General features: G+C 44.5%; 1 protein-coding gene across 1 annotated transcript in view; it reads right to left on the bottom strand.

Moving 5' to 3' along the window:
* Positions 1-338: 338 nt before the first annotated feature.
* Positions 339-25,671, bottom strand: part of ADAMTS16 (ADAM metallopeptidase with thrombospondin type 1 motif 16) — a 108,853-nt gene continuing 83,520 nt past the window's right edge. The window contains exons 18-23 of the mRNA XM_084848157.1: positions 23,871-23,997; positions 16,419-16,620; positions 13,453-13,647; positions 10,159-10,377; positions 5,046-5,193; positions 339-2,179 (exon numbers count right to left, since the gene is read on the bottom strand). Coding sequence (XP_084704283.1) covers positions 2,064-2,179; positions 5,046-5,193; positions 10,159-10,377; positions 13,453-13,647; positions 16,419-16,620; positions 23,871-23,997 — 1,007 coding nt within the window. The 3' untranslated portion in view covers positions 339-2,063. The remainder of the gene's footprint in view (positions 2,180-5,045; positions 5,194-10,158; positions 10,378-13,452; positions 13,648-16,418; positions 16,621-23,870; positions 23,998-25,671) is intronic.

Raw genomic sequence — 25,671 nt, 5'->3', positions numbered from 1 at the left:
TGCCCCATGCCCACAGTTTCATTCCATTTATTTTGTCGCATGGTACTTTATTGAGCCACTGAAAACGCAGCCTGTTCCTCTTTGTCCCTATGTCTATATAATCCTGGCATGGATTGTAGTCCTTCATCATGTCATAGTGTGGCAGAATTATGGCAACTGCTGTGTGTATGTACCTATCTGATCTCCTGATAGGATATTACAGTAAGATTTAGTAAGTGTTGCAAGAAATGGATGTAATAGACTTTGATAGCAAAGTATTATTATCAGAAGCAAGCTTAGAAGGTAAGCACTTCTAAATTACCTTTGAATACGACCAACCAAATAAGCGATGAGACATTACAGAAACAAATAAATTTTTTTAATTCAGTTTCAGGCAACATAAATATTCAAATTCCATTTGGATTGATAGCACCAAAAAATCTTAGGGCAGCACCAATGCTCTTACTGCAGTGTACATTTTAGTCAGAGCTGTGCATACTCTCGGCTTCCAAAAACGAAACATTCTGCACCAAGAAAAGTCAAATTCTGTGATCTGTATATACTTTTCAAACAATACAAATGTGCATTTTTCCCGTATTTCGCAAAATTTATTCTGCTTTTGCTAGTTGGGATGAGTGGATAGCTATGTGTGGAAATGAAGCCCCATCACAAACAATGGAAATACTATTCAGCAATTGCTCTGGCATCTAAGAATTTGGCAGGCATTACCCACACACATCTAAGTGCATCTTTACAGTGATGTTAGAAATTTGCTTTGTTTAATGAAAGCTGGAATTCTCAGGAGTCAGCATTCTGTGCTCAATACTTTACATATTTCTTTCTGGCCCGCCATGGAATTGCAGAACATACGCAGCCCCCAATGTTACCATCCTGTGCAGTTTAAATTTGCAAGACACTTTCCAATTGCCCTGAATAGCTATTAGAATACAAGAAAGGCGGGGGGCAGGGATCATAGGTTAATTATGCTACTGTGATGCTGGAAACTAACATGGTAGTACCTTATGTTTAAATGCAAACAACATAGTTTTGGTATAATCAGCCGTTTAAGTAACACTGATGGCAGAACACTCTTTATACTTAACAGTAAAGCATAAAACAAGGACATTTAAATAAGATCGCTCATTTGAAAACAACAAATATAAAGGATCTTATTATCCAACAAACATGGAGAAAGAGAAAGGGCATCTTGTCTCTTCTCTCCCCACCCCCCGCTCCCCATATTCATTAAAAGCTACGGATCTAACTAAAGCAGTTCAGATGTATTAATTGGCAAAAGTGCCTCAAGTATGTTCCAACTGCTATAATGGGTTACAGTATTTATTTCCATGGGACGTCACAAATTCTGCCACTAGTGCACCTGGCTTTCAGATGCAGAACAGCGCAATCCACCCAGGAGTTCTCCTGCACGAGGTCCCATTGAAACAGCTGGGAAGTGGGCAAGAACATCAGTGAAATGTAACAAATATCTCAGGCACAATCCGCTGGGGAGTTCTCCTGCAAGAACCCCCATGGAAATGCTCCTGTACCAGTAGTGCTCTTGCACAGCTCCCACTAATGTCAATGGGGCTCACACAAGAGAAATTCTTGGTGGGTGGTGCTCAGAGTCCTTATTCAGAAGTGGTGACTGAGGTAAAAAGGAACAAGGTCCTCTCTCAGGTTCAACTGATATCTCTGTTGCTGGTTTCAGATGTTCATCTTCTAGGCAGCTCTTCAACATCTTCTCAAAAGAAGATGCCACAATGTCCTAAGGATCAACTCTCCGCCCGGGATAGTCAAACCTGGAAAAAACTGTCCCCCTGTCCATTAAGAGCCCCTTCTCTCCACTTATCTTAAGGACAGGACACCCACCCCCAAATAGCAGCGTGGGTCACATCAGAATACTGAAAAGGATTTGAGACCCCTCACCCATCTGAGTAGCTCGTGACCATACTTTTGTATCTGGGCCTGCTGATTAATGAAGAAGTATGCTTCAGAGCAAATTGCAGTCACTCTTGTGTTCACTGGGCACAGCCCTGAGTCAGGAAGTGCATTCAGAACTGTGCTGTATATTTTAGAACCAATTCTCACAAATTTGAATTGACGCAAGACCTGCAACACTGCTTCCCATAAAAACTATGATTACAAACACCATGTTGGGGGACCAAGTGGCACCAGTTAAAGTAATCCGAACAGAAGGCATCTGAAAAAAAGAAGAAAAGTTAACAAAAATTTAAGACAATATTACACTTCTAACATAGCTTGAAAGATACAGGGTGAGCCCAGACAGAATTTTTTTTTAGCAATGAGCCTGCTGTAGAAGGACACTCACCATGTTTTTGGTCTGACATGCAATCTTCTCCCTTGTTGTTCATAGACACTGCTCTGCACAGCACTGATTGGCATAGACCTAACTTTATTATCCATTCCTCCTCCCTAAAGCAGTTTCTTTTAGCATTTAAAAAATTGTTTTAGCTTTTTTTTAAAAAATGGGATGAATGTACATTTAACTGAATAGATGTAGTTACAACACTTAAAAGTAAGAAAGGGACACAGCCTGCCTGAGGCATGGGGGATGATGGGGCAAGATCATTTGAGGCAGTACATACATCTGCCAAATGGGTTGTGAAGGTGAGAGGAGGCTGGATTGCAGGATCTGGCCGTCTCCCTCTCTCTCTGTCTGGGCACATGCACAGGCCAAGTCAGACATGGTGTTATGTGCGCAGTCCTGATACTCTGCTCCACATAAAGGCTCACCCATTTGACAAATGTCTGAACTGACCCTTAGAGTTTGAAATATGTTCTTGAAAGGCAAAGGGTTCACCTCATCTCTTTTTTTCCTTTTAGGCATCAAGTCCCAATCCCTCTTCAAATCACTGTGGGAAGGTCATCCCCCATTCCTTTTGTACCACTTCGAGTGAGCTAAAATTCTGCAGCTAATTAGCTGACTTTCCTTACTTCTGCAGTTCCTGGCTATGTACATCTCTCCTCTCCCAGTTTTCTTTCTTCTGTTGGACTCCTCACTCTGGCCTTCTTTTCCCCTTGCCCTCTAAACCCATCTCTTTCAAAGCTCCATTCCTTGTCTTTCCTGCTTCTCTTGGCTTACTTCTTTCTTAGGCTCCTGCTTCTTTTCCCTTCCTTGCCTACGGCTTTCTGCCTCCTGTGCCAGAAGCTAAAAAACTCAACCAATGGAAGGCAGAGACCCTTCTGTCTGTCCCAACTCTCTGCCATTCTGCAATCACTGCTAATTGTTTCACCACATTACAAGACAGATAATGAGCTAATCACTGCACGATAAGTGATGGGAGTAGTTCTGTACAGAGATGTCCCCTCATCTTTCAATCATCTTGTGCTGTCTGCCATGTTATTGAGAAAAGTGGATGGCTTTAAAAGGGGATTGGACAAATTCATGGAGAACAAGGCTGCCATGGCTATTAGGCATGTTGGCTATATATTATCTCCAGCATCACAGGCAGTATCCCTCTTAATGCCAGTTACTGGGAAGCACAAGGAGGAAGGTGCTCTTGCCCTCATGTCCTGCTTGTGGGCTTCCCACAGACAACTGGTTGGCCTCTGTGGGAACAGAATGCGGGACCAGATGGGCCTTCAGTCCAATCCAGCACAGCTCTTGTGTTCTTATGGCAATGTGTACCTGGGACTGAGGGTGTGGATGGCTCCACATCCATATTCCTCTGATTTGGACTGTGATGTTGCCAAAGCCCCTGGCTCAATGTGGACCTTTTTCTGCCAGCAAATGCTTCACCTGTTCAGTTTCAATGTGCCAGGCTGTTATTAAGCACAGAAGCAGTTAAAAGAAATAAAGCGGAGGAAACTCTACTCTAAAGATAATCCTTTTGATCAAATCCTCCAGCACTTTCATACAGGAGCCAAGAGATTTTCTGAAGGAACGGACTGTGTTTGCTTACAGCTCAATAGAACTTAATAGTTTAAGGCCAGAACTCGTCGTCTGGAGAGATTCAGAGCTGCCACAGAAAACGGCCCCTTGTCTCCTGCCCCCCCCCCCCTAATCTCTAGTAATACAGAACATGCAGTGGGGCATCAGTGCACCGAGAGTCTTCCTGCCCCTGCTGACAGCGGTGCAGCGGCATTGCAGCACGCATTTCGTTTCACTAGCCGTTCCCGGGGGGGAAGAGGAGAAGACACTGAGCTGCTGGCTCCAGTCTATGATACAAGCTGTGTGCAACGACCTCCGCTAGGAGTGCCCGAGTGTGTTGCTGCCCAACCTGAGGCTGAGAAAGGAACATGCCTCCTTCAGCAGGCCTTCCAGAACATCAAACCCGCTTGAGGGAGGATTCAACAGGCCACCTGAAGGGATGGAATTTTGCTTATGCTGGACAACCAGCGTCATCCAGAGCAATGGGGCCTGCTGCCCAAGGAAGGATGGAGCACTCCTCCCCAGCCTGTGCATTGCTCAAGGAGAGCCAGGTTCCTCCTCAGCCAGCCAGCCAGCCAGCCAGCCAGCCAGCCAGCATGCAGCACTTTAAGGCTGGCTGGGAGGGGGCTTCCCCAGCCAGCGCAGAACTGGGGTACTGGCCGAGGAGAGACAGAGCTCTGCCTCTCCTTGGCTAGTCTGCCCCACTTCCAAGGCTCCTGCAGCCAAGTCTTCTCAGGTGGGGAGGCTTGTCTGCAGGAGCCTTGGAAGGCGTGGATGCGTCCAGCAGTCTGCTGACTGGACCCTCACCCTCCAAGCCTGGCTCTCGTTCTTGGTCAGGTTCCCTGCCCTTCTGGGGGAAGCCCTTCTAGGCCTTTATTTGCTCACACTCCTCTTCTGCTGCTCAGCACAGACTGCAGGGGCCTCTCTTTTGGGCTGAGCAGCAGACAGGAAGCCACACTGCCTGGGGAGGGACACTGCAGGGCGGGTGGGCTGAGCCCACCTCAGTTAGATTCACACTTCAAGATTCAAACACGGACATTCGCCTAGCCAAGGCCCCCTATGGAATATGCACAGCATCAGTAACCTCAGCTAGTCCATTCAGTGAGCTCTCCGGAGTCCAAGCCTGAAAGGCAAAAGTCGAAGTTAGGGAAAAAAGAACAGAACCCGAATATACCTTTCTTTCCAGGAAGAGGGCAGAAGTTTGTGTTACAGGCTTGCGAGGCCACAGGCTTCTGACGCAAGAGGCATCCAGTGGTGGGCCTCCCATTTGCTAGGCACTGAACTAACCTCACTTGCATGCCACCTCCACAGGTTGCTGTGCACTGTAGGGAAAAGTAGAGGTAATGAAGGAATCCAACCCCACATTTAATAGAATGCACACGTGTTGAAAATATCAGTATATACAGAGTGCTAAAATAAAAGATCACAGTCTCTGCTGACTTCAGCAATGCCTCTTCAGTAAGGAGACCCATGCAGTATTCCAGCTGCCTATTCACTTTGGAACATTAATGTCAAATACAAAATGAAGCCGTTTCTTAGGCAACCCAATCCTAAGGATGCTAATATGATACGTAGCACTGGATTTGGTGGAACTTACTCCCAGGTAAGTGTGCATAGGATTGCAGGTTTAGGTGCCTTATTTTTTTCTTCATGGGCACCTATATGATTTCAGGGCTTATGTCTTATTTCAAGACAAGCCAGCTTTAAGAGCTTAAGGGTGCAATCCTACGCATTTTTAGACAGAAAAAAAGGCCTACAACTCCCAGCATGCCACAGCCAGCCAAGCTTGGAGTTGTAGGCCTTTTTTTCTGCCTACAAATGCATAGGATTGGTCCTTAAAGCTATAAAGCCAGGCTTCCCCAACCTGGTGGCTTCCAAATGTGATGGACTACAACTCCCAGCATCCTCAGCACATTTGGAGGGTGCCAGTTTGGGGAAGGCTGCTGTAAGCTTATTCACCCTTTAGGGCTGTTGAAAAAAACTTAGCTAATTTAGCAAACGAGTTTTAATCAACTGAATCTGTATAAATTGGTGTATGACTAAATTAATCATTTTGAAGAAAAAAGCATTGTTCTTTGTTTTTCAGTGGTGCCTGAGGAAATACATACACACACCCATCTTAGAAGATGCATTCCCTCCTGTTTGATAGGAGCTGCCTGTTCTAGGGTGGTCTCCCAGTCTGCGGAGACACACACACACACACACACACACACGTACTTACATATTTAAAAAAAATATTTTTAAAAAGGAAGAAAGAAATGTGTTGCTAAATTAATCTGTAAACAATTTAAAAGGCTTTAAATAGATCTGTATAACCAGTGAATTGACTGAAGGTTGCTGCCCTGGTATACTTACATGGGAGTAAATGACTGAACTTGGAGGGACTTACCTCTCAGTCAACATTAAGAGGGTTATGCTTTAAACATAGTTCTCTGATTTTAAATGTTTTAACTGAGAATGGTTTTTTTGGTTTTCATTTCTTTTAACTGGGATGTTTTATAGAATCTGTCTTTAAATGTTTTAACTGTGAACATTTTGTGTTTTAAAGTGTTATGTTGTAAACTGCTTTGAGATGTCTTTGATTGATTAAATAAATAAACTGCTTTTCACTTTGTTTCTTAGGCTATACTTAACACAACACTCGGGGTTTTTTCATTGTGCCCCTGTGAGAAACACATTCAGTAACCTCAACACTTGTGCTGCAGGGGTCCTAGGAAGCTGAGCCTCCCTTCCCCCTATGAGAGTCCAGCACTTGGGCCTAGGCAGGAAGGAGCATGTTTCCCTGCATTTGTCCTCCCCTTCCCCCTGCAGCTATGCCTCTAAGTGCAGTGCTCTGCTTTACTTCACAAGAGTGAATGAGAGTCACTCAGCTGTATGGGAGAAAGTAGAGGGGTGTACTCAGAGATGCTGTTGAGCTAACCCAGGGCCTGATTTTGCCCCTTCCCACAAACTGTGTCTCTCAGGTACTTCCACACAGAGCCCAATCGTGTTGCTTAGGCACTGATTTTCCACAATTAGATGGAAGTGGAATTAAAACGGGGAGTCCGCACAGCATGCCATACAGCATGGCATTACCTAACAATGCCCTCCCCCATGGCCAGGATCCTTTTATAATGTCTACTCTCAAGTAAGTTCCATTCTGCAAAGATCCCTGGAAATAAAAGCATATCTCCTGGATGTTCAGCCAGGTTTATGGCTTCCTATTGATCTAGGCTCAGGGAACAGTGAGCAATTTCCTCCTGAACAGCCTCTCTGGGAGTTGCCCCAGGTCAGGTCAGTTTTTATTTCCCACAGAGACAGGGAAGTCTTTAATTACTGATTTCCTCTCCTTACGTTTTCAATTTTCTTTTTTAAAAATAGTCTTATAGCATTATAAATAGCATTATAATAGAGTCAACTGTTACGGCTACCTCAGAGAAGCTATTCAAGGGGAAAGCATTTACTAATCCCCTATATGGGATCAACAGGAAGCCATACAACTGGCTTACCCTGGAAAGAGGAAGTGTTTCATTTACAGGACCCCTGAAAAGCCTTAACAGCAATTTGTCCACACTGGACAGGTTGGGGATGCAACTGCAGTTCATTTCCAAAAAAAGAATCACAAATCTGGTCTGAAAACACATGGGAGGGGTATGCAGCAAACACCAGAAACAAAGTCCTCTAGATGCTCCGTAAAAAGTGAATGAGTAAAGGGTGGCCACTCCAGAGGAAGGGGCTAGTCTCTCAGATTTCAGCCTGCTCAGTTTGCCCCAGAGAGCTAAGTGGGGGTCAGTGAGAACTAACACTGCAATCTCAACTTAAATATCTGTCAGCTGGAGGGGGTTAGGAGGAGGCAGAGGCCCCCTCTCCCACTGGTGGAAAGTGCCGTCCGCAAGGCTATGCAGCTGAGTGGCGCACTGCATGAGCCAACGAATTATTCGGCCACAAGATCACAGGCTTGCACTCCGTGTGGACCCTGGCCCAGTTGGCCATCCTCACCAAGGGCCACGCAACTGCATCTGGTCAGTTCTTTTCCCTGGAGTGGTTTTGTCTTTCCAGTGGGGGTGGGGGATTCTCTTGCACATCTCCTAGTAAACATGTCATCTTTTGCAATACCATTTCCTACTCACACACGTGCTGCGTAACAAGCAAACGAAGGGGCTGGGAGCAAACCAGGACCCACTGCAGCACAACCTGATAACCAGGTTTATGGAACCATAAACTTCCAGGGTTCAAATCCCACATGGGGCCCGGGTTTTGGGGTTTTTTTTGCCCACCCCACCCAACAAGAAACCCGAGCCCCCAGGCACACGTAAGCTCTGCAGCTGCCCTCCCCCAATACTCACACACCACACTACAAAGGCACTCAGCACAATATATGGTATTTCCAAAGATCACATGTTTATTAGGAGGTGTGAAGAGAATCCCCTACCCCCGCTGGAAACACAAATCCACTCCAGGGAAAACAACTGACCAGATGCAATTCCATGGCCCTCGGTCATTTAGGGGAGGGCATGCATGCCGTGGACAGCAGAAGCTCCTTGGCTGGTGGTGCTGTGTGTGGCGGGCTGTGGATGTGGTGTGGATGGTTGGTTGCTTGGGGTGTGATGTCTCGGGGCACCACAGTGTGGCTCCCCCCCACCCCAAAGCTGGCACTGTTCTTCCTTTTCTGGTGGCTGGACCACCCCTGCAGGGCCTTGAGTGGTTTGGACAGAGTGGATTTTCTGTTGGGGTAACTGGGGCAAATCTGACCCATGGCAAACTGCAGTGTTTAGGATTGTTCTGTAAGCCTGCTTCTCTGTGCGTAGTCCCACCTGTTCATCAGCACAGCCCCAAATGGTTTTTCTTTCGTGGTAATGGATGAATGTGACAAAGACACCGAGTCCAGGAGCTGATATATACAATGCTGCTGCTGCGCGCCTTCACAACGTTATTGTCAGGTCCTCCACTCAAATGTTTTAGTTTGAGGGTAATTCTTCAAATGAAAAGTAATAACAAATGTAGATGGACAGCTCAGACTCAGACGGTCAAATGGAGCAGCCAATCCAAGAATAAACCTCTGTGGGCATCAAGCCATTGTAGCGTTACAGTCCTCTCAAGTGGCTCATGGTGTGAAAATGCTTATGAGCAATGGAGCAATAACAACACATTCACATGTAATCTAAAACTGTGCTAAGTGCAGGGAACTTGTTGGCTACAATGTCAGGAATACATAGAAGCTTCTCAGATAAATTGCTGGCTATTAAATGATCTGCAACAGTATTTCTATATTACATGGACTGGTTCAATTTAACTTGGAATAAAGGTCCTCCATCTCCCAATCCTTCAAAGTTCTCCCCCCAAAACTTCACTAAAGTAAGGAGAGACCTTAACAAGCTGTTATTATCCTTTAACAAGCGAAGAGACAGCAGGAGGGCTTTGTGAAGTAAATAATGAAGAAAAGCACCTTGAATGTTTTCTTTCATAAGCTCTTGATGAATCTTCTTTTCCTCCAAAATGGTGGCCCTCATGCTATTCACATATCAGGGGAACATGTTATCCACATGTAATAGCAGTTGAGGGTGTTCAAAGAGCTCCTTATATGTTATCTCTGCAGTACTTCTAGCAACTTTCTGAAATAGGTCCTTGTATTTCCCACACACTGTTAGCTAAAGTGGAAGGCGGCAGAGAGGAAGAGCCTTGCCTAAGGCTTCGTAGCGAGGTCATGGGGAGGCGATATTTGAGCTGGGGACTTGGTAAGAGCAGCTTTGTGGATCAGATCAAGGGTCCCTTAAGTACTGTATCCTGTTCCCAATGGTGGTCAACCAGATGCCTCTTCTTAGCACAAGCAGGGCCTGAATGTGGCATCCCTCCCATGTTGTGTGTCTCTAGCATCTGGCATTTGGAGGTACACTGCATCTGAAGATGGAGGTTCTATTTAGTTACTATGGCTAATAGCTGTTGAAAAACCTATCCTCCATGAATTTGTCAGCACCGTTTAGAGGCCAACTAAGCTTGTGGGAGCAATTTCCACATGCGCTGTGTGAAGAGGTACTTCCCTTTGTCTCTCCTGACCTTATGGCCAATCAATTTCACTGGGGTGACCTTGAATTCTAGAGTTGTAAGAGAAAGCATTAAACTTCCAGCTCACAGCTCACTCTTCTCGTGTCTTCACTACACCAGCCAGCTCTCTCCACAGAACAGATTTGGGAGCAATAGACCATGCCAACAGTATAAACTGAGGGCAGAAGGGATACTGTTTGGAAAATATGATGGATGAGGCTTGACAGGAAACTTAACATGATTTCCAAGTTAGCTATGATCCTTACCTGTGACCAAGAAGAGGAAAACCAGCTGCCTTGATTTATTGGCGAATACACAGGGTGCCTAGGACAAGGGCTGAAGATGCAGGCTTTTTCCAGCTCTACATTTGGTTTCTGTAGGTGGAAACACTTCTTAGGAGCAAGTTCTTTGTACTTTCCAGAAACATATTTTTCTGCACAGTTGAGCATTCGCCGCTGTATTCCCTTTCCACATGTCACAGAACACTAGAAAAGAAAAGAAATTTTATTTTATTACATTTCTATACCGCTCAATAGCCATAGCTCTCTGGGCAGTTCACAAAAATACAAGCCACAAATAAAAGATAATAAAAAACATAATATAAAATCTTCCACATACAAAATTTTAAAACAAGTTGGAACAGTTAAAACAGTTACAGTAAGATACTAGACTAGATACAAACAACTCATCTAAATGCCCATCATATGTTGTCAAATGCCTGGGAGTAGAGGGCAGCCTTGGCCTGGAGCCAGAACGATGACAATGTTGGTGCCAGACGGACTTCAGTGCAGGGGGTGGGCATTCCATAATTGATGGGGGGGGCACCACCGAGAAGGGCCTCTCCCTTGTTGCCGCCTTCAGAGTTTCCCTCAGAGGCGGCGCTTGGAGGAAGGCCTGAGATGCTGACTGTAGTGTCCAGGCAGTTTCATATTGGGAGAGGTGCTCCCTTAGGTATCGTGGTTCTAAGCCATGTAAAGGCTTTATAGGTTTAAAACCAGCACCTTGAATCAGGCTTGGAAACATACAGGCAGTCAATGCAAGTGGGCCAGAATTGGTGTTAAATGTTGTGATCCCTGTTATTAATCTGGCTGCCACATTTTGAACAAGCTGCAGCTCCTCAACAGTCCAAGGGCAGTCCCATGAAGAGTGGACTGTAGTAATCGAACTTATAGGTTACCAGAGCATAGACTACTGAAGGTTACACCTGTCCAGATAGCAGCATAGCTGGGCCACCAGTTGAAGCTGGGGGAAGGCACTCCATGCCACTGAAGCCACCTAAACCTAAAGTGACAGATGGCTCCAGGAGAACCCCTGAGCTATGAATGTGCCCCTTCAGGGGCAGTGCAACCCCATCCAGAACAGGCTGATTACCATCTCTCCTGTCAGAACAAACACCCACTAACAGCATCTCAGTCTTGTCTGGACTGAGCTTCAGTTTATTAGCCCTCATCCACTCCACTGTCACAGCCAGGCTCAAATCTAGCACATACACAGCCTCACCTGATGGAGATGAAAAGGAGAAGCAAAGCTTCCCAGCATACTGATGGCAACTCACTCCAAAACTCAACTATTTCATGTACACATTGAATAGCATGGGGAACAAAACTGACCCCTGAGGAAACCCATACTGGAGAATCCACAGGGCTGAGCAATATTCCCCAAGCACCACCTTCTGGAGCTGACCATCGAAGTAAGAGCGGAATAATTGCAATGCTGTACTCCCCACTCCAAGCTCAGACAGTCGTCCCAGAAGAATACCATGGTTGATCGCACTGAAAGCTACTCAGAAATCATGGAGAATCAACAGGGTCACACTCCCCCATCTCTCTCCCAACACAGGTTGTCATACAGGGTGACCAAGGTGGTTTCCATGCCAAAACCCGGCCTAAACCCTGAATGAAATGGATCCAGATAATTGGTCTCATCCAATAGCATTTGGAGCTGGTTATATTATTAGCATGACATGACGTAGGTCCACTGTCCCCTTCTACCTGGACCTTTTACAACTTCCCCAGGACACTATACATTTGGCCCAATTCTGTTTTTGATATGATCTGGATTTCTGTGAGTAGTGCTCCACACTAAATGCCTATTAGTCATCGTATTCCATTGTATTAGTCATTAGTGTATTCCTTGCCATCTGACACAAGGGTAGGTGCCCTTCAGATGTTGTGGACTACAATGCCCATAAGCCCTGACCATTGGCCATGTTGGCCTGGGTTTACGGTAACAGTCGAAAACATCCGGAGGGCACCAGGCTGGCTACCCCTGGTCTAACAAGAGTACTTCTGTTCAGGGCTCCAGACAGCCATGATCTCTTCTAGGATACTCCATTTATTTCCATCCCCCCAGCTCTGCCATAAAAATGACACCCAACAGTCTATGTCTATCGTGCATGCCACCACGTAGCCATTGGCACTCACTACTTGAGTTTGCTATTAGAAGAAGTGACAGCTAAACAGAACTCCAATGTTCACAAGCAGTGTATCTCTGAATACCAATTCCTGGGGAGACAAACAATGGGACAGAGATGTTGCCTTCATGACCTGCTTGTGGGATTCCTGGAAACATCCAGTTGCCACTGTGAGACACAAAATGCTGGACTAAGTGGACCCTTGGATGACCCAGCAGGGCTCTTATGTACTGAATAAGGTAACTCTGTTGGTTAAGACCTTTCTCTTTTCCCAGGCATTTGTCAGCACATGATGAGTTTTAATTGGTCCTGGATGTGTCTTTAGTTATGACTGACAATGCAAAGTTGTTTTTAGTTAGATGTTGTTTGTGTATATTTTCTGTGTGCTTTTATGTAAATGGCTTTTACACTTTTTATGTTGTATTTAATGCTTTAACTTCTGTAAACTGCCCAGAGAGCTTCGTCTATGGGGAAGTACAGAAATGCAGTAATAATAATAACAATAACAACAATAATAGATGGGTGCTATACTGGTATTTCCTACAGCAAATATGTGAAGTGTGAAAGACAGATGGATATCCCTAAACATCTGTTTACACATGTCTACTTAATGCTCCCAGGCACATGTAGTCAGTTTCTGAAGGGTGTCATTCACACTTCAGGCATCTGCTGAAGGAGTGACAAATGTAACTCTGCTGCACCCATGGCAACACAACCGTTGTGTAAAGTGTGGACCACTCTTGGATGGACAATGGGAGCCTGGCTCCACCTGTATTTTCAGGGGAAGCCAAAGTACCATGTGAGATGCAGTGTGCTGCTGCCATTTTGAATTCCGGTAGCAGTTTCTCTTGGATAAGCTCTGCAGATCCCATTGTGAGCACCCAACAGGAAGGACGTTTTCATCCTTTGCTTTCTATTTATTGCTGACTGCCACTGTTTGTGATAGAGAATGTGTATTATCAGACTTCCCTAAATATTGACCATCCTGGCTGGGGATGATGGGGATTTGTAGTCCAACACATCTGGAAGGCACCAGGTTGGGGATACCTATTTCAGCGGTGCACATAAATTCCAGGCAAGATAGTAACTCTATTTAAAATGAATTTTGAAATTAATGGAAATGCACTGGAACTATACATTTCCTCACCTCAGCCCACGTGGACACCAACCACTGTAGCTTCTTATGTTTATGACATCGCTTCAGGAGGCAGGCTTCTTGCATCTTCGGCTTTAGTTCTGCCACACAGGCAGTATCAGGCAGAATTTGAGCCCAGGGAGAAGGACTGGAACTTTTGCATACAACCACTCTTTTTCTCCAGCCTTTCCCACATGTTCGAGAGCACTGAGAAAGCAGAATGAAAAAAAGCAAACATTTAGGGGTTGACGTTTTCCAGAAGCAGAAACGAGAAAAAAGAAATAAAAGAAATAGGTTGTTAGTTTTAATAAACTGAATGCATTCATTGATACATGATTTTTAACTTAATGATATATTCTGAAATCACTGCTATTGGAAAAACACTGCCAACGTTTTGCCAGGAGATTCTTCTCACGAGTGTCTCAGATTAAGAACATGCTGGATGAGACCAAAGGTCCAACTAGCCCAGCATCCTGTCTTCAACAGTGGCCAGCCAGGTGCTTAGTGGAAAGTCCACAAGCAGCCATCCTTCCACATTGTCTCCATCCCACATATCAGGTATTCAGAGGTATACTGTCTCTGACTATGCAAACAGGGAGGCTGGAGCCCATGAGAGCATAGTGTACAGTGTTCAATATTTGTTGCTTATCTTTAGGCCGATTCTACTGTAGTTTTTCCCAGTTAAAAAGTTAGAAATGCATAGCTTAAAGATGCTAGAGAATTCTGCAACTGTAACTTTACACTGCTTACAGCAAACTGTACATAGGGGAAATCCACCTCCCGCTAGACAAATCTCAGAGTGAATCTACATCTCAGGTTTATCATATTTTAATTTCAGTTAGATGTCAGGGGTTCCACAGAGACCACAACATCAAACAATTGCTGAAATGTTTGCCCCAACCACTGAGGCCAAAGAAGCTGAGGTTGATCGGTTCTATGAAGACCTACAACACCTTCTAGAACTAACACCAAAAAAAGATGTAGTTTTCATTATAGGGGATTGGAATGCTAAAGTAGAACGTCAAGAAATAACTGGGATAACAGGCAAGCATGGCCTTGGTGTACAAAATGAAGCAGGACAAAGGCTAATAGAGTTTTGCCAAGAGAACCCACTGATCATAGCAAACACTCTTTTCCAACAGCACAAGAGGCAACTCTACACATGGACATCACCAGATGGTCAATATCGAAATCAGATTGATTATGTACTTTGCGGTCAAAGATGGAGAAGCTCCATACAGTCAGTAAAAACAAGACCTGGAGCTGACTGTGGCTCAGATCATGAGCTTCTTGTTGCAAAATTTCCGCTTAAATTGAAGAACGTAGGGAAAACCACTAAACCATTCAGGTATGACCTAAATCATATCCCTTATGAATATACAGTGGAGGTGATGAATAGGTACCACCCTAATGGCAGAAAGCAAAGAGGATCTAAAGAGGCTCTTGTTGAGGGTGAAAGTGGAGAGTGCAAAAGCTGGTTTGAAACTCAACATTAAAAAAAACTAGGATCACGGCATCTGGCCCCATCACTTCCTGGCATATAGAAGGGGAAGAAATGGAAGAAGTGACAGATTTCATTTTCTTGGGCTCCAAGATCACCGCAGATGGTGACTGTAGCCATGAAATTAAAAAACGCTTGCTCCTTGGGAGGAGGAGAGCTATGGCACACCTAGACAGCATAGTAAGAAGCAGAGACATCACCTTGCCGACAAAGGTCCGTATAATCAAAGCTATGGTTTTCCCAGTAGTAATGTATGGCTGTGAGAGCTGGACTATAAGGAAGGCTGAGCGCCGAAGAATTGATGCCTTTGAACTGTGGTGCTGGAGAAGACTCTTACGAGTCCCCTGGACTGCAAAGAGGTCAAATCAGTCAATCCTAAAGGAAATCAACCCTGACTGCTCATTGGAAGGACAGATACTGAAGCACAAATATTTTGGCCACCTAATGCGAAGAGAAAACTCCCTGGAAAAGACCCTGATGCTGGGAAAGATTGAAGGCAAAAGGAGATGGGGACGGCAGAGGATGAAATGGCTAGATAGCATCACCGATGCAATGAATATGAACCTGAGCACGCTCTGGGAGAGAGCAGAGGACAGGAAGGCCTGGCGTGCTATGGTCCATGAGTTCACGAAGAGTCGGACATGACTCAACGACTGAACAACAAGGCTACTGCAGATCAAACGGCACCAACAGAGGTGTTATGTGCAGTGACGTATGCTCATGTGTGAACTGGCCAGAGACAAACTACACCAGCCAATGGCTATGCTGGCAGGGGATGTTGGGAGTTGTAGTCCAACATCTCAGGGTGGGTGGACACCAGGTTGGGGAAAGGTGAACTATGCATTCAGAAGTAACTCGTGATATAACTTTTCCTGAACTATACCACTTAGGTGTCTGTTCATGGTGGGGTTGGGGGGCGACTCCTCTCCATGCAGAAAATGACTACAACCCTTCACTCTGACATGCTGGTTTTCTGTGAATGGCGAGTTTTACAATGGCATCTCTGCCTATACTCTGCAATAGTGCAGTCTCAGAATGTATCATGAATGTGGATTTCTGCCTTGAATTAGCCTTGTACTGCTGAACATCAGTTTCCATCCAATAAAGCAAGGGTGCCTCAGCATACATGCAGATTTTTCTGCAGCTGTCTAACATGATATGGGACAGTTTCCACACTAGATGCTGAGGTAAAGTATGGAATAACACCCAGGGCGAGGCTTATATTGTGCAATTGCCCTGCCTTGTTCATGGAATTTTATGGGGGGTTGACACAATTACGTCCTCAACTTGTAACGCTCCTGTGTTTCCCATCGCTTCTTCCATCTTTTTTCTTACTAGAAAAAAAATATGTTAAGGAGGGAAAGAAAGAATAGCTGAACATGGTTTTTTTGATTGGTTGTGCTCTAGAAGGTACTTCCAGAGCACCTTGCCAGAACAGCTCCGGTATATGAAGAAAACATTTGTGAATTTAATTTACCTCAGACCACGTCCCAGCACTCCAAGTAGGTGGACAACTTTGCGTGTTGCAGAGTTCGCTGGTGACCGGGGCAGGGGACTGACAAAGGGAGTCTGGTACCCATTCTGGCTTGTACTGAATTCTCTGCATGCAGCGAACATGCCGGTACCTCTCCCCTGCTCCACAGGTCAAGCTGCATTCACTCCAGTTACCAACGGACCAGCTAGAAAAAGAATCAGAGACATTTTACATTTGGGGAGGTTACTGCTTTGTCAAGGCCAATGTGAAGAGAATTTTATTTATTTGTAGGTGTCATATTTGTATCTTGGTTTTCCTGCAAAGAGCTCAGGGCTATCTCATTTTGTCCTTGTGACAAGAGGATAAGCAAAACTCAGACAAATGTCCCAGAGGAAATCCAGAAGATGCAGGCAAATGTTGAAAAATCAGGTACAATCCCCTATTATTTTTGAAACTGTGTAATACCTACTAATACCTGATACAATGTGGTTGAAGGGGGGGGGGAAGAAAAGAAACCAGGGGGAACACTGCACAAATTTGTAATACACTCATCAAATGAAAGATACTGTTTTCCTCACCTGTTAATCTAATCATTTTTAAATTCTGACGCATGTTTGGTAAATCTAAGATATGACAATGGGTTAGGCCCAGAGTAGTCATATTTTGAGTAGACCCACTGAAATCAATAGGACTTAAGTTCTGACTAAACTTGATTTCAGTGGATCAGCTCTAAGCATGACCAAGTCTGGCTCCAACCCAATAATTCCTTCCAAATCTTGACTTACTAGGCAGACCTCCTGGAAAAGCTGGGAATAAATATTTCAGCACAACAAAATAAATGCAAGAAATAGTGGCAGTATTTCTAGTACTGCAGCAACCAAAATGCTTGGCTTTACAGAGACCATTTCATCAAGCAAAACAAGCCAGATGAAGAAAAGCCAATTGAAAGAGAAGTTCTGTAAAGAGCAGGACATCCCTGGTTCAATCTCACCTTAGTCATAAACTCACTGGGTGGCTTTATGCAAACCAGTAGCTGACATATTAGCAAGTTCCCATTCCCCCATCTGTTATATGCTTTCAAGAAATTGTTAATTTGTTCTATTACAGATTTCAAAATACAACGTTCTATGTATAAAATAGATTACATCATGCATCCCCCATCCTAGCACTGCTGCAAGGGAAATAAAGCAGTGCGATGGGGACACCCCATCAATCCTTCATCACAAAATGGTAAGTACAGCTTGTTTAGATGCTTTCTATTCATGTGCTCTGCTGTACTTAATAGCCATGTACATATTCTGCTTCTGCCGCTGTTTCTAGGAACCAGTACTGAAATGCAGACAAAGCTGTCGGGCACGCTGCTGCTGTCATATTTTCCCTTGTTCTTCTGTTTGAACAGATGTTCTAGCTGCTGACCTTAGGAGCAGGTTTTAGGCTGCCCCAGGAATCTGCTCATGCTCTTCTCTCTTTCCCCAAGATTACTGCCCGATATCAGGCCTTGGCATGGAAAAGACCGGGGGACGATGACAGCTGATTGGCAAAGAGTGCGGAAAGAGAGACCCGGAGCAGCAACCCAAGTCCTTAGCAAGTGACCTAAAATGTTCCTGTCAACACAACACTTCTGGATGTTCTGCTTCACAGCTCCTTTTTGTTTTTTATCTTGCTTCCTAAAACATTAATGCACAACTGCTCACTCTGTTTGTAATCTAGGAAGGTGAAGCTGTATGTGCACTAAGCAAGGCATGGGTATATTCCGTTAATCCCCACGAAAAGACTGCATTTCATGGAGCATGTAATGCTCAACTGCTGCTGCTGGATACAATCCTAAACTGGGGCTATTAATGTTAATAAGGTTGCAATCTTGTATGCTACCATTCCGCTACCTGGAGCCCTCCAGATGTGTTGAACTACAACTCTCAGCATCCCCAGCCACCCATGCTTGCTGGGGATTGTGGCCTAACACTTCTGGAGGGCACCAGGAGGGTGAAGGTTGCTATACACAGTTGCCTGAAACTAAGCCCCACTGAACACATTGGGATTTACTTCTGCATAGATATGCATAGGATTGAACTGTAAATGCCACCTAACTGAGCATTTTCTCGCAATTTTTTTATTTATTTACACATCCCTATCTTGATGATTCTGTCCTGAAACCCTGACTTGAATAGGTGTTGGTGGTTCCACTGGGGTTAAGGTTGTATTTATGAAAACAGGACAAAGAAATCAAGTGACAGAAGCTAAGTGCAGAAATTGCTTCCACAATTGTCTCATTGGCCTCCTGTCTCAGTGTCCATGAAGAATTCTGGCTGTGACATACTAGTTTCCTATGTGCAGTGATCTTTACATATGGGGGAGCATTCAAATGTGTAACCCCTCACCCTCTGTGACCTGCATCCTGATGGGTAAACCTAGGGTTGCCCTGTATCCTACTTCACAAAGGCCAGTCCTCTCCTCGAAGGGCTTTTCTGCCCAAGTCCAGCTGAAAAATACAGAGGCACAAGAAGGGAGGGGAGGGGCCCTGAAGCTGCCCTTCACCAGTTAGCTACTGGGCAGTAGGCTGAGCAGCTCCTAGGTCACCTGGTCACAGTCTTCCCCGTTATGAAGAGATGTATTTCTACAAATTATAGTAATTATTCCCAAATCTATATCTGTACAGATAAATTAACATACGCACATTTTAGGCGAACTGTTGGTTCTCTTTCAGGGCGATGCCTAAGTGCTCACCCCAGGGACAGCCCTATAAGCACTATAGCACACGATTCTCCAGATAATGTGTTTGGGCACTTAGGGCCCCTTCTTTGCGTTGTGTTGTGGAAGCCACTGCAGCCATGCTCCTTCCTATGCTGTTCAGAGAGCACTGGGGAAGTTACGGGCGGCATACGAAAGAAGCCCATCCTGCAGTTTCTGGGATGGGCAACACCGGAGTAGGGAGGAGGAGCTGCAGTGTGAGCTTGTGCTACATGGTGCAGGGTTTTTGAGATGACCTTGACAGCCCAGGTACCTTCACAGCACAGGAAGGAGCCATGCCTAGAGGCTCCCATGGGAAAAAGGACACATGAGAAAGGGCCTCTTGCTGCTGTGCTTCTCGCAGCAGCTGAAATTCAAATGATAGGGCCAGGCTGTCTTTAGGTTGACGGTGTTTATTCTATGTTCATTTTCAAATGGAGACTCAAGGCTATATTACTAAATATCCCAGTTTCAGAAAGTACTGGGCACATTTACTGTTGCAAAGCATAACTCACCAGTTTACTTAGCACACACGTGCCTGAAGTTCAGGCTAGAATTCTATGCAAGCTTACATGGAAGTAGACAACGTTGAAATCAATAATCAATTTGAAATTATTTGATTTGCTGTTTTCCAGTACAATCCCAGAGGATCCTTGAGGCAGCACAGCACATTGGAAGAAATATGGATTGGCCACCAAAAAAGAAGCACCCTCTGTAACTTACCCTATGTCTTGATATTGTCACGACAGCCGACAGGGCATTTTCTTACCCCTACTAGCCAATGATGTAGCGCAGGGGCACATAATGAAGTCCGGATATGAGTTGAGTTTTTAAATGCATTTGTTTTGGCTTAGATCCAGACAACCACATGCACAACAGGGCTTTCCCATCCCCTTTCTTCATGTCCCCATTGAGGAGGGGCTCTTGAACGCAGACCCAGACACGATGGAAGGGCATCTTGTGATAGCCTCCTCTCCCTCTCGTGGTGTCAGTGATGACAATTGCTAGCTAGATGGGAGAGGAGTTCTCAGCAGGAGATAGGTTTGGGCATGATGAAAATTTATTATAAGGATGCAGGGCGTGTGTGTGTGTGTGTGTGAGGGGGGAAGGTTTGACACATATATTTAGGCAAATATGGTTAGGATCAGACTGCAATTTCTGCTTAGTGGGTGAGAAAGCAAGAGTCCATCAAGAAAGCTCTATGACTTGACATCCCTTTCTATGAAGAAACTTTAGACAGAAGTGAATACATTTCCTTGGACCCTCCCATCACATTAAATAATGAATGGATTCAATTCAATTTAATTGGAATTCTATCATCCGTTTATATTACCCATGAGGAGAATGTAACATAAATGTTTTATGCTGGACAAATTTGGGATATGCTCAGCAACTCAGTAACCAGCTTAAGCTTTGTTCTGGTGCAAACCTAATATTTATAGACTTCATGTGCAGGCTCAGCTAGCTTAAATGCTCAAATTGGGATCGCAGACAAACCCTTCAGAGCTTGTGGCCATGAATTTTAAAATATCCCATGTAGAACACAGAAGTGATGTCTGGAGGGTTTAGACAGTACTGCAACGTCTCTTTTAACTTGAGAGAGGTCACATAAATGATGTAAGATGCTATATGTGCACAAGGAGCGGAGGAATAACTGCTTATGCATTTTTAGCATGTGCTGTGACTAAATAACTAATTCACTATGGTGATTCAGGATCAATGAAATTAGAAGTGTCCTCGAAGCTAAACTAAGTTTTTCAGTGCCTAAAAATTAAACAGGATCCTTTTTGCTGAAAGAGCAGCTCTAACAAATTGCTTTCAGGATATTTTACTCTGAATGTATTATCCTATAGCTGTTGTTATATTTAATAAGAACTCTGCAAGCCTGAATGTGTGTATTTATAACTTATAATTACGTATTTCTCAATATCCAGTACCCAAACATTCTGTCCCTCCTTCGCACTCTAGCATGCCTTAAGATCCTGACTGTAAGTTATACCCATCATATGGAATGTCACCACGCGTTAAGTCTGATTATCAAAAAGGCAGAGAAAGACCAAGAAAGCTGATGGTATGGTTGAGCTACTGGCCTTTTCTCCTTCTGTTGTTTCTTTAGGGTTGTCTTGTCTCTCCCGAACAGCTAATTGTCTCTAATTGGCAGGAATAGGCAATCCATGGCCTTTCAGATGTCTTAGACTTTGGGCATCTCTACACCAGCCTAAAATCCTGCATTTAAAATGGGGTTTTCTGCTTCTGTTTTAAATACAGGATCACAATGACTCCACTTTTCACCCGCTTCGTTTTCCCTCAGCCCCTTCCCCCTCCTTCTCCCTGTAGCTGAGCCTTCCATTATCTTTCAGCAATCTTGCTCCTCTTTTTGAGGAGGGACCTCAACCGCAACACAATGGGGGAATTTGATAGCTCATTATCCGCAATCTATTTAAAAATGGAACAATGGGCATTTAGTGCGGGAGATGCCCTGGAGGGTCACGGCGTCAAGTAAAGAGCCGGCAAACTTCCGTGAAGGAGCAATCTCAATCGCAGGATAAAAGCTCCATGTGAAGAAAGCCTACAACTCCCTATAATCCTCAACTATTGGCCATGCTGCAGTCCAGAACATCTGGAGGGCAATTAGTCGCCTATCCCTGCTCTAGGGGTTAAGAGGGGGAGGAGTTACTTTTCACAGGACGAATGTAACATGTAGCCAAAATCTAAGAAACAGGACGGAGAATGGGTCTTAGGACTATGTAGATATAGAGGTGAGGTATATAGAGGTGGGGTAAATACTATATATCGAGTTGGGGTAAATACAACCAAGCATGATAGTTGGAAGCTCCCCCAACTTCTATGCGACAAAATAAGCAGTCTGCAATCTGTAAGGGGGGAGCAAAACCTGCAAACAAACAAAGACCCCACAGATAACTGGCGTTATCAAGTGGCAGACAGCAGGTTTGGCCCACATCCCAGGCACCTGGGAGCAATGTCAGAGGAAGGAACTCCACAGAGGATTCTAGTTTCAATCTCCAGCATCTTGAAACAGGACTGGGGAAGCCTCCTCTCTGAACCGTTGTAGAGCCAGGGTCGTCAGCGCAAACAACACTGTTGTTGTTGTTGTCGTCAGTGGTCTGACTCGGAACATGGTAGCTCTCTATGCTTATGAAGAAGCTTTCTAAGCCTAAGGCCACGGCTAGCTTTTAAAATCGCACTACGGAGTATTCAAAACACTTTGTGAGATATTAACTTGCTGTCAGGCAGCCTTTCTCAATCGGGTGCCCTCCAGATGTGTTGGTCCACATAAGCCCTGCAAGTTAGGTTAGTATTATTCTCCCTGTATTACCAATGGGCTGGGGTGGGGGCTGAGGTTGGGCAAGAGTAGCATGCCCAGGTCCACCTAGCGAGGACTCCTGGCGGAGGTGAGATTTCAATCAGGGACTTCCTGATTTGTAGCTTTGAAACACAGAGATAAAATGCACAGAGAAATTTTGCCCCACTGACACCTTGAAAGATCCACTCCTTTCTCCATATACACATGCTGATAAATCTGGGTATTTCACTACGGCAGCCTTTTCCAGCCTGCTGCCCTCCAGATGTGTTGGACTACAACCCCCAGCACCGCCCACCTAATCACGCACCAAATCAGCAAAAAGGGGTTAAAAGAGCTAAATCAAACTCAAGGCACAGTGGAACATAGAATGTTTTCACAGCACACCCAAATCCCAACTGTGAGAGGGACAACTGGGCCTCCCAGAGAAGGCTGTTCTACAACCTGGGCGACATAACTGAAAAGGCCCTAGTATCCTTTGGCCTGGCCAACTGAACCTTCAACAACAATGGGACATTGAGCAATGATAAATGCAGTGGGTGGTCAGTGGCTCCGTGTGAGTGTCAAGGCTGAGCTGTAGGAAGCTATCAGAGGATGGTGAGCCAGGAGCTGAGCCAGAGCCAAAGGGCAGGTCAGAACTGGAGCCGAGGAACAAGCAGGATTCAGACCCAAAGGGATGTGTAGTGTAGTGGTGAGAGTGACGGACTGGGAGCCGGGAGATCTGGGTTCTAGTCCCCACTTGGCCATGGAAGCTCACTGGGTGACTTACCCAACCTACCTCACAGGGTTGTTGTTGTGAGGATACAACGGTGAGGAGGAGGATAATGTAAGCCGCCTTGAGTTCCTTGCGAGAGGGAGAAAGGCAGGGCATAAATGCAATAAATAAATAAATAAATAAATGTGCTAGAAAGAACAAACAGGAATCACAACACAAAGAACACATGGAAGCACATCAGAATCAGGAAGACCTTGTTGCTCAGGCAAGGTCCCAGCCCAAACAGGAAGCCTTTCATAGCCCAGGAAGGTCCAGTGGCCACCTTGGATGGGTGGGAACTGAGAGAGCTTCACTTGTGGACACATGCTCCCATTCCAACAGATCGCTACACAGAGCCAAAGATTCCTGGTCCTAGCCTGAGCAGTTCCTGATAGTGGGAGATGGTGGTCCTTCAAATAACCTGCTCCTAATTAGTTAGGGCTTTATAGGTAATGGCCAGAACCTTGAATTCTTCCTATAAACAAGCTGGAAGCCAGTGCAAATTCAGCAAAACCAGTACTACACTTCAAAAAACGATATGGAGCTTTTTAGTCAAAAGAAGTGTTACAAATATTTTAAATAAATGGATAAAAATAAATAGACCTACCAATAAGTACGAAGAAACACATAATTGGTGGTGCAGTTTTATTACCTGGGAGGGCAAGCTGGCATTTTGCAAGGAACAATTCCAGTAGCTGGTTTACTCTTGGGGTTGCAAAAAGAAGTATCCACTTGTACTTGTAGGTCTTTGTAGCAGTTTTCTTTTGTGACCATTTGACCTGCATACAAAACAACACAGGTGGCAAGCACAAAGTCACGAACAGCTAAATACATCTGAAACCCAATATCTTGATTATCTAAATCCACTGTGTACTTCTAACATAACCCCATGTAAATAGTAATCTCATTTATCCGATTACCTCCCGTGGTTTGGATCCCCAGCTCAAATAAATGTGTCTGGGGTTGGGTTTTGTTTTTTGTTTTTGTTAGCTATCAACTAATTAGATGACTGATTATCTCAGGGTTTTAAGCAACTCTGGGAACCATATATACCATTTGCCTCTAATTGCTACTCCACAGATGTTCTCTTCCCTTTGTACAGCATATTTCTTTTCCTCTTGTTCCCACCCACGATTCTTTCCCCAAACACATGTAAACCCAGATATTATGGCCATTTTTGAAAACAAGCTAAGAGATTTTGTTAAGCAGAGCTGTATACAGCTCATCATTTGGGGTGGGTGGATTTCCACAAGACCCAGTTTTCCTTTAGATTCACATGGATATACACAGCTAAATTTCAAAGACTATTTCAGGGAAATGCTTCACGTTTCACAAGAATAAGAAAACTAGAGTTCTCTCAGTACAGTCTGTCTAGGAAAATTTACAAAATTCTCCCCTTCCAAATTTCTTCCTGGATTTTGAAGTACCTGATCTTATTAGTGGAGTAGCACCAATGAGTAAGCAACATTCTTCCATTAAAACAAAGTATTTTCAGATGCTGTGTACAGTTTGCTGCATTTTCAATTATGTATCTCCCCACCCCCCTTTTAGAAGTTTCCAGTGTGCAGGAGTACATATGGGAAATGATTAACTCACAGCACAAGAAGGAATCTTGATGTAATTGTGTGATCACATCAACATCACTTTTTGCATGCAATGTTTTAAAGAATGCACATACATGCACACTGGTAGCTTTTAAGGAAAAGTGAAGTGAAAACTTAAGTAAACTGATCTGCAGCAAACTGAGCATGGGAAGTTAATTCCCACATCAATTTTAGAAATTCACCAAGTTAACCCAGAAGGCACTGAGGTGGGATGAGAGGGATGAGAGGTAGAGCCAACCCACAAAACAACAATGGAACAGAACAGGATGTTGGAGAAATCCGCAACAGAACCAAATGAGCTCAGATTTCCATGAATCCGACCCTCACATTCCGCAGCAGTCTGGCTTTTCCCCTATCAGGTGGATTCCGCAGACTGGTTTTTTAATTTTCCTGAATTTTGCACAAAGTTTGTTGTTGAAAAATATACAAATTAAAAAACCCAGCCAAAAATGCACAATTCCCCCATAGACTAAAGTGTGAAAACGTGAATTTGGGGGCAATTTGTGCATTTTTGCATGTGCAGAATTGTGCAAATACACATTTGTGCAAATTCGGAAACAAAAACAACCCAATTTCGTCAGTGGGCAGATGATGGAACAACAAGCGCCTGACAATCTGAGAAACGCAGACGGAATGGATTTTATACAATCCATACATCCCTACTGACACCAGGGGTACACAACTTTTTTGGCCCCAAGGACTACAGAGATATAGCGCATCAGGTGGATCCTATATTTATTTATTTATTATCATTTACATACTGCCTTATTTGCTAAAAAGCCATCTCAGTGATGCATAATTTAAAACAATACAATCTTAAAACAAGAAAAACAAGAACATTAAAATCAG

This window comes from Heloderma suspectum, chromosome 4 (assembly GCF_057233095.1).
Source record: "Heloderma suspectum isolate Gila_16-S chromosome 4, 16-S_ref, whole genome shotgun sequence".
Classification (NCBI taxonomy): domain Eukaryota; kingdom Metazoa; phylum Chordata; class Lepidosauria; order Squamata; family Helodermatidae; genus Heloderma; species Heloderma suspectum.
This window is presented reverse-complemented; position numbering and strand designations above follow the sequence as displayed.